Raw genomic sequence first — 11,489 nt, 5'->3', positions numbered from 1 at the left:
TTTTTATGAAAAAAAAAACTAAAATGGTGATGTGGAATCCATTGAACTCTTAAGAGTTTAATGGAGTGTAGAGTTTAATAGGTTAAATTGTATAGTTAGTGGAATGCTAATGTGACAATACATTGAACTCTTAAGAGTTCAATCCATTGGAGATGACCTCATGATTATGGCTAAAAAGGTAGGACAATGCATTCTTTTTTTCGTAAAAATTATAAACTCCATTACTGTTAACATACTTTGTACTCATAAATATCAAAAGAAATTGTAATTAAAGTTTACAATTCTCATAATAACTTAATTTAAACAAAACCTCGTAAGATTAAACATCCTTTCATTTCTTTTGGAAATTAGTTGAGATGTCTTTGTGGGTTTCCGATTTCAAAATGCAGTTTTGATTAACTCCAAATCTCTGACATGGTGTGGTGGCCAACGGAGTAAAATGAACACCTCCTTCAGATCTAGATCAAGCAGGTGGAGAAGGAGGCTTAGAGTGTATGCATCGTCTCAGAAGCTTGGCAATATCCCCACTGGAGTCATCCGGAAGTGGCTTGATGGCGAAGTAAGTCTGCAGAAAACTAGTAAAAAGAATAGCAGTAGCCACCAACAAAGCCACCGTCTTCCATGGACTGCTAAAGTAGACGTTAATCAGCTCTGCCGCCCACGTCTTATACTTGTTAGTACAGTGCTTCTCAATGCCTTGTCGTAGCTGATTAAACATATAGAGATTAACCGCTGGTGCCTCAATCTCATCGTACATCTTCACTACTTCTTCATCTCTACCAAGACTATGAAGTAATATGTTGTTGTTTCGTAACTCCTTCACGTCATCATGATGAATAACCAGAGATTTCATTACTCTAATGTAAGTCGAAACTCGAAAGTCATTAGGATTATGAGGGCACATCTCGTAAGCGATCATGTTCAAGTAAATAGCTTTTGAATTCGAGGACACTGCTCTACGCACAAGCTCAAGCTCACCATAACAACAACGTGAATGAAACTTAATGTCTTCATTAGAAGACTCGTCGTAAGTACATTTCACAAATATCCCTTTAGCTTTCAATTCTGTAACTGATGCAAAGGATCGATTTCGCTTTACATAATTCCAATCTTCATCAGCATTGTCAACCTTTTTCCTCCATGTTTGCCGCTTGCCTGCATTAATCGAACCAAAACCAAGAGAGCACGGAAGCGAGATGAAATAGGACCTATAAAGCTCAAGAAGATGAAGTGGTTGCTTCTTGTTAAGAACATTTTCTTCCTTCGTGGACATTTCTCCATAGTTTAAGTAGTTAAAGAACTTCTTTAAGATCTCTTCACCTCCATCCGAGAATCTCAGATCCAAAAGAACTTTTAGTACTACAAACGGGATTTGGTTCTCGAGCAAGAAAATGTCTCGAGCTACATGCGCGAAACCCAATGCGCCTAAATACTCATTATTTAGCATCAACATATTGTCCTGGCTAGCAACGCACTCTATAAAGAACAAAACGAAACAACCATCACACAACATCATTTGATTAAACTGCTCATCGTTGTATTCATCTGTAGAACCATCGATATAGCACTTTCTAGCATCATATACAACTTCGAACACCTTGTTGTATAATGAATCCATGGTTTTTTCGCAGCTCAAACGATACTCCTCGAGGGTTATGAGCTTGTATTTCTCAGCTGCGGTGAGATCCTCTCGTTTATGGTGGTAAGGACCAAGTGAAACCACCGATGGTTCGTAGTATCGGCGGTTTCTTCCACCTTTTTCGCCCTTTAAGAGCAATGGAGGTACTTTCTCCATCTGTCGTTTGCGTTCTAAACGTTGGGTGGTCTCATTGCCTTTAATGCAGGCTACCCACTCCCTGGCAAAATTGTCGTTAACATTGTTAGCCGCCGGTTGATTATCCCGTATTTCAATTCTGACATCTTCACTTTCGGACATTTCCGTCTCCATGGAGCTTGAAAAGGTCTTTCTATTATGTGGAATTGAAAGTACGTAAAAGGGTGTTTGACAAAAAAGCTTATTGTTTATTAGTTTATTGGCTTATAAGCTAATAAATTAGAGTGAAGTAACTATTTTTATCCAAACATTTTTTATTTTTTATAGCGTTCTAAGCTAATAAGCTCTTTAAATAAATTTAGCTGAACACCCCTAAGTTTATGGTTTAAATGATATTTTTTTTCAATAAATTTAATTTTTACTTTAAAAAGAATATATCTTTTCAGCAAATGACGTGTTTGTTAAATAAAAAACAACTATTAATCATAGTCGAGTTTTAATATAGGTTACTTTTTAAAATAATAATAATAATAATAATAATAATAATAATAAAGTTATAATTGGGAGGTGGAAATCGCATGGCTTCTGCTTGTGTGGTTAATGGTTTTTGGATATTGTTGAATTCTTGGTTTCTAATTATCGTGGATCCAAATTGCAAGAGTGATCTATTTTACCAAAATTGTCAGTCATCTTTACCTTGCATCGTAGTAATTAGTTCTTTGAATCGTAATAAATAGAGGCAATTTTTACTATGTGTATAAAGATGACCGACAATTTTGGGAAAATTGACCACTCTTGCAATTTGGATCCATGAAACCAAGAATTAAAGGAATGATAAAATATTCAAAAACATTGGAGTAAACCCAACCAAAATTATGGATTCTATCATTACTCATCGTTCGAATGAAATAAGTATAGGGGAAATGGATTAGAAAGCTAGGCTGAATGGAGTGTTTCTCCTTTTTTTTTTATCTTATATATCTAAAGAGAGTATCGTTTTGTAATGTTCTTGTTATTTTTTTGGTTCCTTTTGTTCCTTACCACTCATAGATAGCTGTTTACTACTATTTAGGTTTTTATTATTAATATTATTCGTTGTTTAAAAAAAAGAAAAATTATAACTATGACTTCCACAATTAAAATACTTCCATGAATTGAAGTTGTCTACTACTATATATATAAGCTTGAGCAATGATTGATAACTATAAATCACGTGCATATGAAAAACTCATCACATAAATTGAACAGTTGCAACGACACCGACAGTTGATGAACATTTAATCCCATGTCAACAAGGCAATACTCGACTCCACCAAAACCTTCTACAAGCATGAAGTTTTAATTATCTACGGTACCCAAGAAGCATAAATGCAGAAATATGAATATAGACAGAGATGGAAAGGTTGAGGTAGAGAAATAAAGACAGAAAAGAGAATATATACCTTTGTTTCTCTATTGAAGACATGACTTGATTTGCTTGCTTGAACTGGGGTAGACATATAAAAAAAAGCTTAAGATGCTTATTATATAATAGCCAAAAGTGTAGCAGAATAAGTAATTTGCTTGTAACTTTGGGCAACTTAGCATCTACCTTCTATCATCAATCTAAGCCCTTTTGCTTTATTTATATATATATATATATATATATATATATATATATATATATATATATATATATATATATTAACTAACATCTATAATTCAACCATAACCATTAGATTTAGAAAATCAAGGGTTTTGATTCTCAATGGCAATAACATGATGGTAACTAAAAACAAAAAAGAATTAATGTTTCTTAATGTAAACTAGAAAAGATTCCCCGGCGTTGCCGGGGTCGGAAAGTATTGCTTTGTAAAAGTAAAGTAGCATGTTGGTTGCTTTTTGTCCGTTAATGTGAGGGTAATTTGGTCTTTTCAGGTAGTAGGGACTGAATTTGTCACCATGGGTAAACCATATGGACCATTTATGTAATTTTGGCGGTGGTGGTGGAGGTGGTGATGGCAGATGGTGGGTGGGTTTATGGTATTGGGTGAGTATTTTCTAATAAATAAAACATTAATTTAAAACCAAAAAAAGAATGTTAAATCTGGTAAACCACAGGGACCAATCGTATAATTTTGTCTAACAATAATAATAATAATGATGAAGGACCATTTCTGCCAAAAGACTAAATACTAACAATATGTAGTAAAAGGCGAGGGGTATTAAAAATTTCAAACCAAAGTGAAAGGGTTGTTTGTGAACAAAAGCATAAAGATGAAGAGTCAATGTTGTAAGTTGGAGGACCAAAATTGACAAAAAAATATGTCACTTTACTGTTAAAATCTTTCATAACTCTAATATATATATATATATATATATATATATATATATATATATATATATATATATATATATATATATAAAATAATTAGTTAAAAGGGTAAAATAGACTTTTTGTTTATAATCAAATAAGTCAAGTCCATAATTTTTAGGATATACATTTATGTTTGTCATATTTTTCGGAAATACATTTATTGACATTTTTATTACAAGATTATTCTTTTTTCAAAAAATAAATATGCTTTAAATAATGACAACAAAAAACACAAAATTTTTGGAGAATTGTATTTGGAAAAATATGCATTAATGACAGGATACGTTTTTATTCTTGAAAGAATGTGGTTTTTTTAAAAGATACATCTTTAAGAATATCCACTAAAAATACATAAATAAACAAAAACATTCATGAAAGAAAGAATAACAACAAAAAAATAACAATGAATAATGTAATAACTATAACAATTCTTAAAAAGAATACACTATATGTTGTATATAATACAAACATTCTTGAAAGAATATAGGAATTCTTGAAAGAATTACAACATACACAATGAATAATCTACTAAATACTAATCATAATTAAAAATATTACATTTATTCTTGAAAAGAATAACAGCATTCCTGAAATAATAAAATATCACAAACTTCTTCCATTGCATCCTTTAATAGTTGATTTTCAACAGGTAGGGTTTGTTGGCCAATTTTAACATTCATTCATAAGTCGCTAGGTCAAATTCATAACTTAGAATTAGCCTATATATTAATTGTAGGCCGAATCGTGTGTCATAGTCGGATATTATCTGAAAGAATATAGAACTCGAAGGAATTAGGGCTTGATGAAGACGCTAGGGGTTGTGAAGGCGTAGGGCTGTTGTTGCTGCTACAAACACGTCGGCGCTACCTTGGCAGTGAAATCGATGGTCGATGACAATGTACTTTAACCTAGTAGAATCATGGTCACCAACAATTGTCATAATTTCCCCTGCATAAGAAAGCAGAAAAATGTCAACTAATAGTGACCGATGAAATTTTCCCACATTGTCATTTACATTCTTAAACAGTTTTTGTAGGTATATTAATAAGAATTACTATTATTTGAAGTATTTACAAACATCTCTTATATACACCTAAAATATATTTAGGAATGTAAACTAAATGATAATATTTACTCATTTCTAAGGAATGTGAAATATCAGATGAAAAACTTTATATCCGAAAACCCAATTATTTAATGAAATTTCACATTCTTAAAAGAATGTAAATAGAAAATATTAAAAATCACGTAATTATGATTTAGCCAAATAGCATCTTGAAAAAAAGACTTATTGCTGCATAATTTCAGCATAAACAAAACTTGGTGTACTTCTTATACGTAATAAATATGTATCCTTAAAATATAGTGCACATAGTATACTTAATAAATTTAGTACTTAAGAATCCATTTTATAAACAACAAAATTGTGACATATATTATCTTGTTTAGTACCAATCAAACACAAAAACTCACACTGCCACCTATTCTAATCGTCCTCATCATACTGACTTGAGAAGTTCTATCACCTAATTATTTGGTAAGTACACATATAAATTTTAACTTATTAAGAATTAAAATTCATCACACTGCCACATGATAAAAAAATCATATAGTGCCTAAAAGCCATTTAGACATGAGCCAAAAACCAATAAATTTGACTATAGTTTCAATATTTATTTCTATATTATATTTCTTTAACATATGAAAACTTCATAATACATGATTGGTTGATAATTAATTTTATAATAGATAAATATTAGACAATACCTTCAATAAAGAAATTTTCCATTAAGTTTTCAACAATTTTGTTTATCCAAATTGACCTATCCTATTCCAATAGGCTTCAGGAGAATTTTGATTATTTATTTATTTATTTATTTTTTATATTCTCAACAACTCGATATCATAAGAATGGGCGATTTATTTTGTTATTATTTGTATATTATCTGTAAACCATCATAAACCAAAAGCAATCAAACATAACCAAAAGTCAATCATACATAAAGCTAAATGCCCAAAATCCGATTATACTAACATTTGATTTAGATCATAATAAATAAAACTCTATAATGTTGGAAAACAGGCCCTCAAGTCGTCTCTCAAATAACACTCACTCACAGGTATATATGTATGCAGAAAGAAAATATGGAGATATGGAATTAATTTGGACTCAAAAGCTGCTGCACACTCTTCATATTCAGAGAAACAAAGGGCTATATATAGCCTACAAGTACCTAACGGAAGCCAAAAAAAACAATCTAAAAACTAGCTAATTCTCCTTAAGACTAGGACACTTTAGAGACCAAGTAAATTCATGTGTATTTCCCATGAACTGGTCAACCACCTTTATTCTAAAGCTAAATAAAACAAATACTAAATATTAACTCATACACATCAAGATTATCCAACATTCACCCCCATAGTCTTGATGATCTTGTCCCATTTCTCTTGTTAACCGAATCCTTGTGATTCAATCTTGCTCCTTGCTTTAAGAACACAAAGTTCTTATCTCTTGCTCTTGCTAAACTTTCTATTTTCATGCTTGATTCAAACTCTCTTGCTCACTTCGAATCTTATTGCTTGCTTGTAACTTGCTATTCAAACCACCTAGGTTCGGTCTTGCTATCTTGCTTTAATCTTGCTCATACTTATTGTTGTCTCAAGCCTTATCTTACTGCTTACTTCTTTCTTTCCTCTTTCTTCTTTCTTGCTACCTGTGTTTTATCTCTTGACTGCTAACATTCTTCTGCTGTTCTTTCATGTGATCATCAACACGTGATCAAACTTGCTGCTTGGTTCACTTCCTCCAGACCTGATTGCATTGGGTTGCAATAGGCCTTCTCTTTCTTGCTGTCCCATACTTTAGTACTCGGTCTTTAAAGTTTCTGGTTAGTTCCTAGCAGACCTTATAGATCTCTCAGGAACCTTCCTCGTGTCTCTGACTGATTACTTCTTGGTCTTTAAAGCTTCTGGGGTTTTCACTTGACTCAACCCCTTCATCTTCTTCTTCTTCTGTTTCTTCTCTCCCATCACCATTTTATCTGTTGATCTCATAGGCTTCTTCTTTTTCGTTCTCAGTCCTGCAGCCAAGGGCTGCTCCTCCTCTCTCGACATCGAATCTCAAACCTGATTCTTCTAAACGAGCCCTAGGCTCTGATACCAAATGTTGGAAAACAGGCCCTCAAGTCGTCTCTCGAATAACACTCACGCACAGGTATATATGTATACAGAAAGAAAATATGGAGATATAGAATTAATTTGGACTCAAAAGCTGCTGCACACTCTTCATATTCAGAAAAACAAAGGGCTATATATATAGCCTACAAGTACCTAACGGAAGCCAACAAAAACAATCTAAAAACTAGCTAATTCTCCTTAAGACTAGGACACTTTAGATACCAAGTACATTCACGTGCATTTCCCATGAACTGGTCAACCACCTTTATTCTAAAGCTAAATAAAAAAAAATACTAAATATTAACCCATACACATCAAGATTATCCAACATATAATACATACAGAAAAAAAATCAATTATACGGATAACCAATATAAAAAAAATATAGCCGAAAGAAACTCTAACGCACAAAACGGATGAAGATTAAAGAAAATTAAACTTCTCAATTATAGCCAAAAGAAATCTTGTGCAACTTATCAATATCACAATCAAATGCAGAAATCAAGTATAAAAACTTACATAGGGTAGGAACTTTGCGATGGAAGAGGAAGACTATTCAAGAGAGCTCAAGGATTTTGTAATTGAGATTTTTTTGATGAAAAATATATTTTGAGTCGACTGTAGAAAAAACAATGGCAGGGGAAGACATTGATCGGTGATGATGATGATGTACGAAGAGGATGAAGCCAACGATTGTGAAAGCAACAATGGTGATGATGTATGATCACATTTGCTCATGTTGCTCTCGTTTTTAACTTTCCTCTTAGTGGGGTTTAGATTCCAACCGTTTAGGATCAGGGTAAAAGAAACCCCAGAAGATGGTTGGTGGTATCAATGATGATGACGGGGGTTGTAAGGCGTAAGGTTGTTGTTGCTGCTACATACACGTCGTGAAAGAACCCCTTTCTAAACTTTCGTATTTCTGAAAGACCCAAACTTTCATACTTGACAATTGTTACTCCAAAACATGCTACATGCATATTTATAAAACAATATCTTACATTGATAAAGTGATTACAAAAGATTGGATACAAACCGACTATGTTTTAATATTTTACATAACTACCCAGGATATTGTGATTTTATACAAACATAAACCGAAATACAAAAGTAATAGTAAAAACTATTCTACATCTTCCGACAGTATATAACCATACTGGTTACTTATCTCCTGCAATTGTTAAACATTGAGAGGGGTAAGCGGTGACGCTTAGTGAGTTCAACAATAGATACAATATAACGTTATGCCATATATATACTTCAATATGGCAGAAGCAAAGAGGAACAAGGAACAACAAAGCCATATGTGAATCATGAGACAAACTTTCCATATCAATCAATGATTTGATACAAAGATATACGATCAATAAAGCTTCGGCCCAAATGGCATAGAAGACATACACTTTCTGATTTAAACATTTCGGTAGATTTCAGGCTTATAGACTTGTCTAACCATCTGCCAATGCCATAGAATAGAAGTCATTCTCTTACGGAGACATGCTCTACATGGCCAGAGGCTACGTACCAATACCACTGTGAATCTAAGTCCTTTCACTGATCACATGGTCAAAGGTATAGCTTTGCTATCATAAATAGCGGAAATAAAAATAACACGGGAAAATAACCCGGAATAATAACACTGAAAAGCACATAGTACATATAACACATAACATACAATTGTTCCTATATATTGAACTCACCTTGAAATAACCGGGGGTTAAATTAGTAATTTGGGCAGCACTTCGTTACTATAATTGACTTTCTTCAATGAAAACCGGGAGTTTTCTTGAAAACCGGGCCCTGCGAGGTTTGGGCTTCAAACCGAAAAGATAAATTTATCGGGCTTCTCGGGAACTTCGGGGCGTGTTTCGGGCGTTGGAAATAATCCCGGGGCTTCGGGGGAAGTTGAAATAGTAGAAATATGAGTTTAGGGGTGAAAAAGGGGCATTTTATAACATTTACCCGGGAGGTATCACACCCCTTATATAGGTGCGAGCCTCAGATCCGAAGCAAGAGGGAAGGGGCAGGTGGCTGCGAAGCTCGAACACGCGACAGAAGGGGCGAGGCTCGGATGCGAGATAGGCAGCTGGCATGCTTCGGACTTGACACGGAGATGGCACGCGTCGGAAGGCTATTGGACCTCGCATCGCTTGGTTCTCCAGCTCGGACACGCGTCTGCATGCGAGAAGGGCGACGTGGCCGAAGCTGTGCCATGCGAGTCTTCTCGGTTTTAATGATTTTCTCGAATTTTGTGCCCCGAACTTCTAAAATCCATAACTTTCGCATACGAGCTCCGTTTTTGACGTTCTTTTTATGCACACGTAGGGAAAATTATGCTCTACAACTTTCGTTTAGACTTCGTCGGATAATTTTGACTTTATTTTTAATATTATTATTTTTAACAGACCGGGACAGGAAAATCCGTTAAAAATTCATAACTTCTTCATCCGATGTCCGTTTTCGTCTGTCTTTTTACCGTTGTACTACTATTGACGAGACCTTCGATTCTCGTTTAGGTTGTGTCGGCTAAAAATCACTCGATCTAAAATTCGAGGTTTTAGCTGTCTACTGCTAAGCTGAAACTTAGAAAAATCATAACTTCCTTATACAAAGTCAGATTTTGGCGTTCTTTTTATCAAAATTCTCGGTTTAACAAATACTACGACTTTCTGTTAGATCACCAATGCTAAAAAGTAGTTTATCAAAAACTCACTTTTTACGTCATTTGGTGCCGTGCCGGTTTTGTCGCGGATCTTCGATTGGTCATAACTTCTTCGTTATAACTCGGATTTCGATGAGGTTTTCGCCTAAAGGCTTCTAATGAAATTATCTACAACTTTGAATAGTAAAATTTTACTTATTTCAAATTTTATATTTTCGTTAAATTTCGATATTTTAACTTTTAATTGGAATCTCATAAGACTTCCAATATTTTCCGAGTGATTCTAAACATAGTTTTACTTCATTTCTAGTAAAAACTATCTGTTAGAACTCAATACTCAATATCACATAATATTTCATAATATTATTTACTTAAAACACGATTTCAAAACGTGTATGTCACAAATACCTCCTCCTTTTGAGGATTTCGTCCCCGAAATTACATCGATTAAAATAAATGGGGATATTTCGCTCTTATCTCATTCTTATTCTCCCAAGTATAGTTCGGGCCTCGATGGTGTTTCCACTTGACAAGCACCAACTCTACTTCTTTATTACGTAGATTATTTGTTCTTTCATTCACGATCTCTTCAGGCACTTCTACATAAGTTAACTTATTATCCAGTTTCACCTCGGATAACGAAACTGTCTCATCATAGATGCTCAAGCACTTGCGTAGATAACTCACATGAAAGACATCATGAATACCTGCCAAATCTTCAGGCAATTCCAAGCGGGATGCTTGTTTACCAATTCTCTGGGTGATTTTGAAAGGGCCAACAAATCTAGGGCTTAGTTTTCCTTTCTTCCCGAATCGCATAATGCCTTTCCAGGGGATACTTTCAGCATTAAGAAATTACCCACCTGGAATTCTATGGGTCGTCTCCTCTTTTCCGCATAGGACTTCTGTCGATCCTGGGCCGCTTTCATTCTTTCTCGTACAATTTGAATCTTGTCGGTGGTGTCTTGAATCATTTCAGGGCCTCCAAGGATTTTTTGTCCTATTTCATGCCAACATAATGGAGTACGACATTTGCGACCATATAATGCCTCATATGGTGGCATTTTGATTGAAGCGTGGTAACTGTTATTATACGAGAATTCGACAAGAGGTAAGTATTTATCCCAGTTACCACCGAATTCCAAGACACATGCACGAAGCATATCTTCTACTGTTTGGATTGTTCTCTCCGTCTGACCGTCTGTCTGGGGTTGATAAGTTGTGCTGAGAGCAACTCGAGATCCCAATTCACGTTGCATACTCGCCCAAAAGTGAGATGTGAAGCGAGTATCACGATCAGAAATGATCTTTAGTGGCACACCATGTCTTGCAACAATTTCATCAAAGTATACTTGTGCGTATTTCTCCATTGGAGCCGTTTCACGCATGGCAAGAAAATGAGCGCTTTTAGTCAGGCGGTCGACGATTACCCAAATGTTATCATGCTGTCTAGCAGTCTTTGGCAATTTGGTAATAAAATCCATGGAAAGTTCTTCCCATTTCCATATAGGGACACTAAG

The 11,489-nt window shown here is 34.4% G+C and overlaps 1 protein-coding gene across 5 annotated transcripts; it reads right to left on the bottom strand.

The window, feature by feature from the left end:
* Positions 1 to 231: 231 nt before the first annotated feature.
* Positions 232 to 3,265, bottom strand: LOC145128577 (UPF0481 protein At3g47200-like). 5 transcript variants are annotated; one of them, XM_079063385.1, is made up of 2 exons: positions 3,217 to 3,265; positions 232 to 3,120 (listed from the first exon to the last, which is right to left on the bottom strand). In XM_079063385.1, exon 2 carries the CDS (start codon positions 1,946 to 1,948, stop codon positions 464 to 466), a length of 1,485 nt encoding a protein of 494 aa, XP_078919511.1. In that variant the 5' UTR covers positions 1,949 to 3,120; positions 3,217 to 3,265; the 3' UTR covers positions 232 to 463. The 5 variants fall into 5 exon arrangements, with proteins under 5 accessions (XP_078919511.1, XP_078919510.1, XP_078919509.1 ...); XM_079063384.1 differs by having other exon boundaries at positions 232 to 3,096; positions 3,217 to 3,261; XM_079063383.1 differs by having other exon boundaries at positions 232 to 1,967; positions 3,217 to 3,259.
* Between the last annotated feature and the right edge of the window lie 8,224 nt (positions 3,266 to 11,489).

This window comes from Lactuca virosa, chromosome 8 (genome assembly GCF_052849685.1).
Source record: "Lactuca virosa cultivar CGN04683 chromosome 8, Lactuca_virosa_CGN04683_v6, whole genome shotgun sequence".
NCBI classification, from domain to species: domain Eukaryota; kingdom Viridiplantae; phylum Streptophyta; class Magnoliopsida; order Asterales; family Asteraceae; genus Lactuca; species Lactuca virosa.
This window is presented reverse-complemented; position numbering and strand designations above follow the sequence as displayed.

Excerpts from the sequence above, each read along its gene's own strand:
- LOC145128577 (XM_079063383.1), bottom strand. The coding sequence starts at position 3,239 with ATGTCTTCAATAGAGAAACAAAG. Across the intron at positions 1,968-3,216 it reads TCTTCAATAGAGAAACAAAG|AAAGACCTTTTCAAGCTCCA; the intron begins GTATATATTCTC and ends TCCACATAATAG.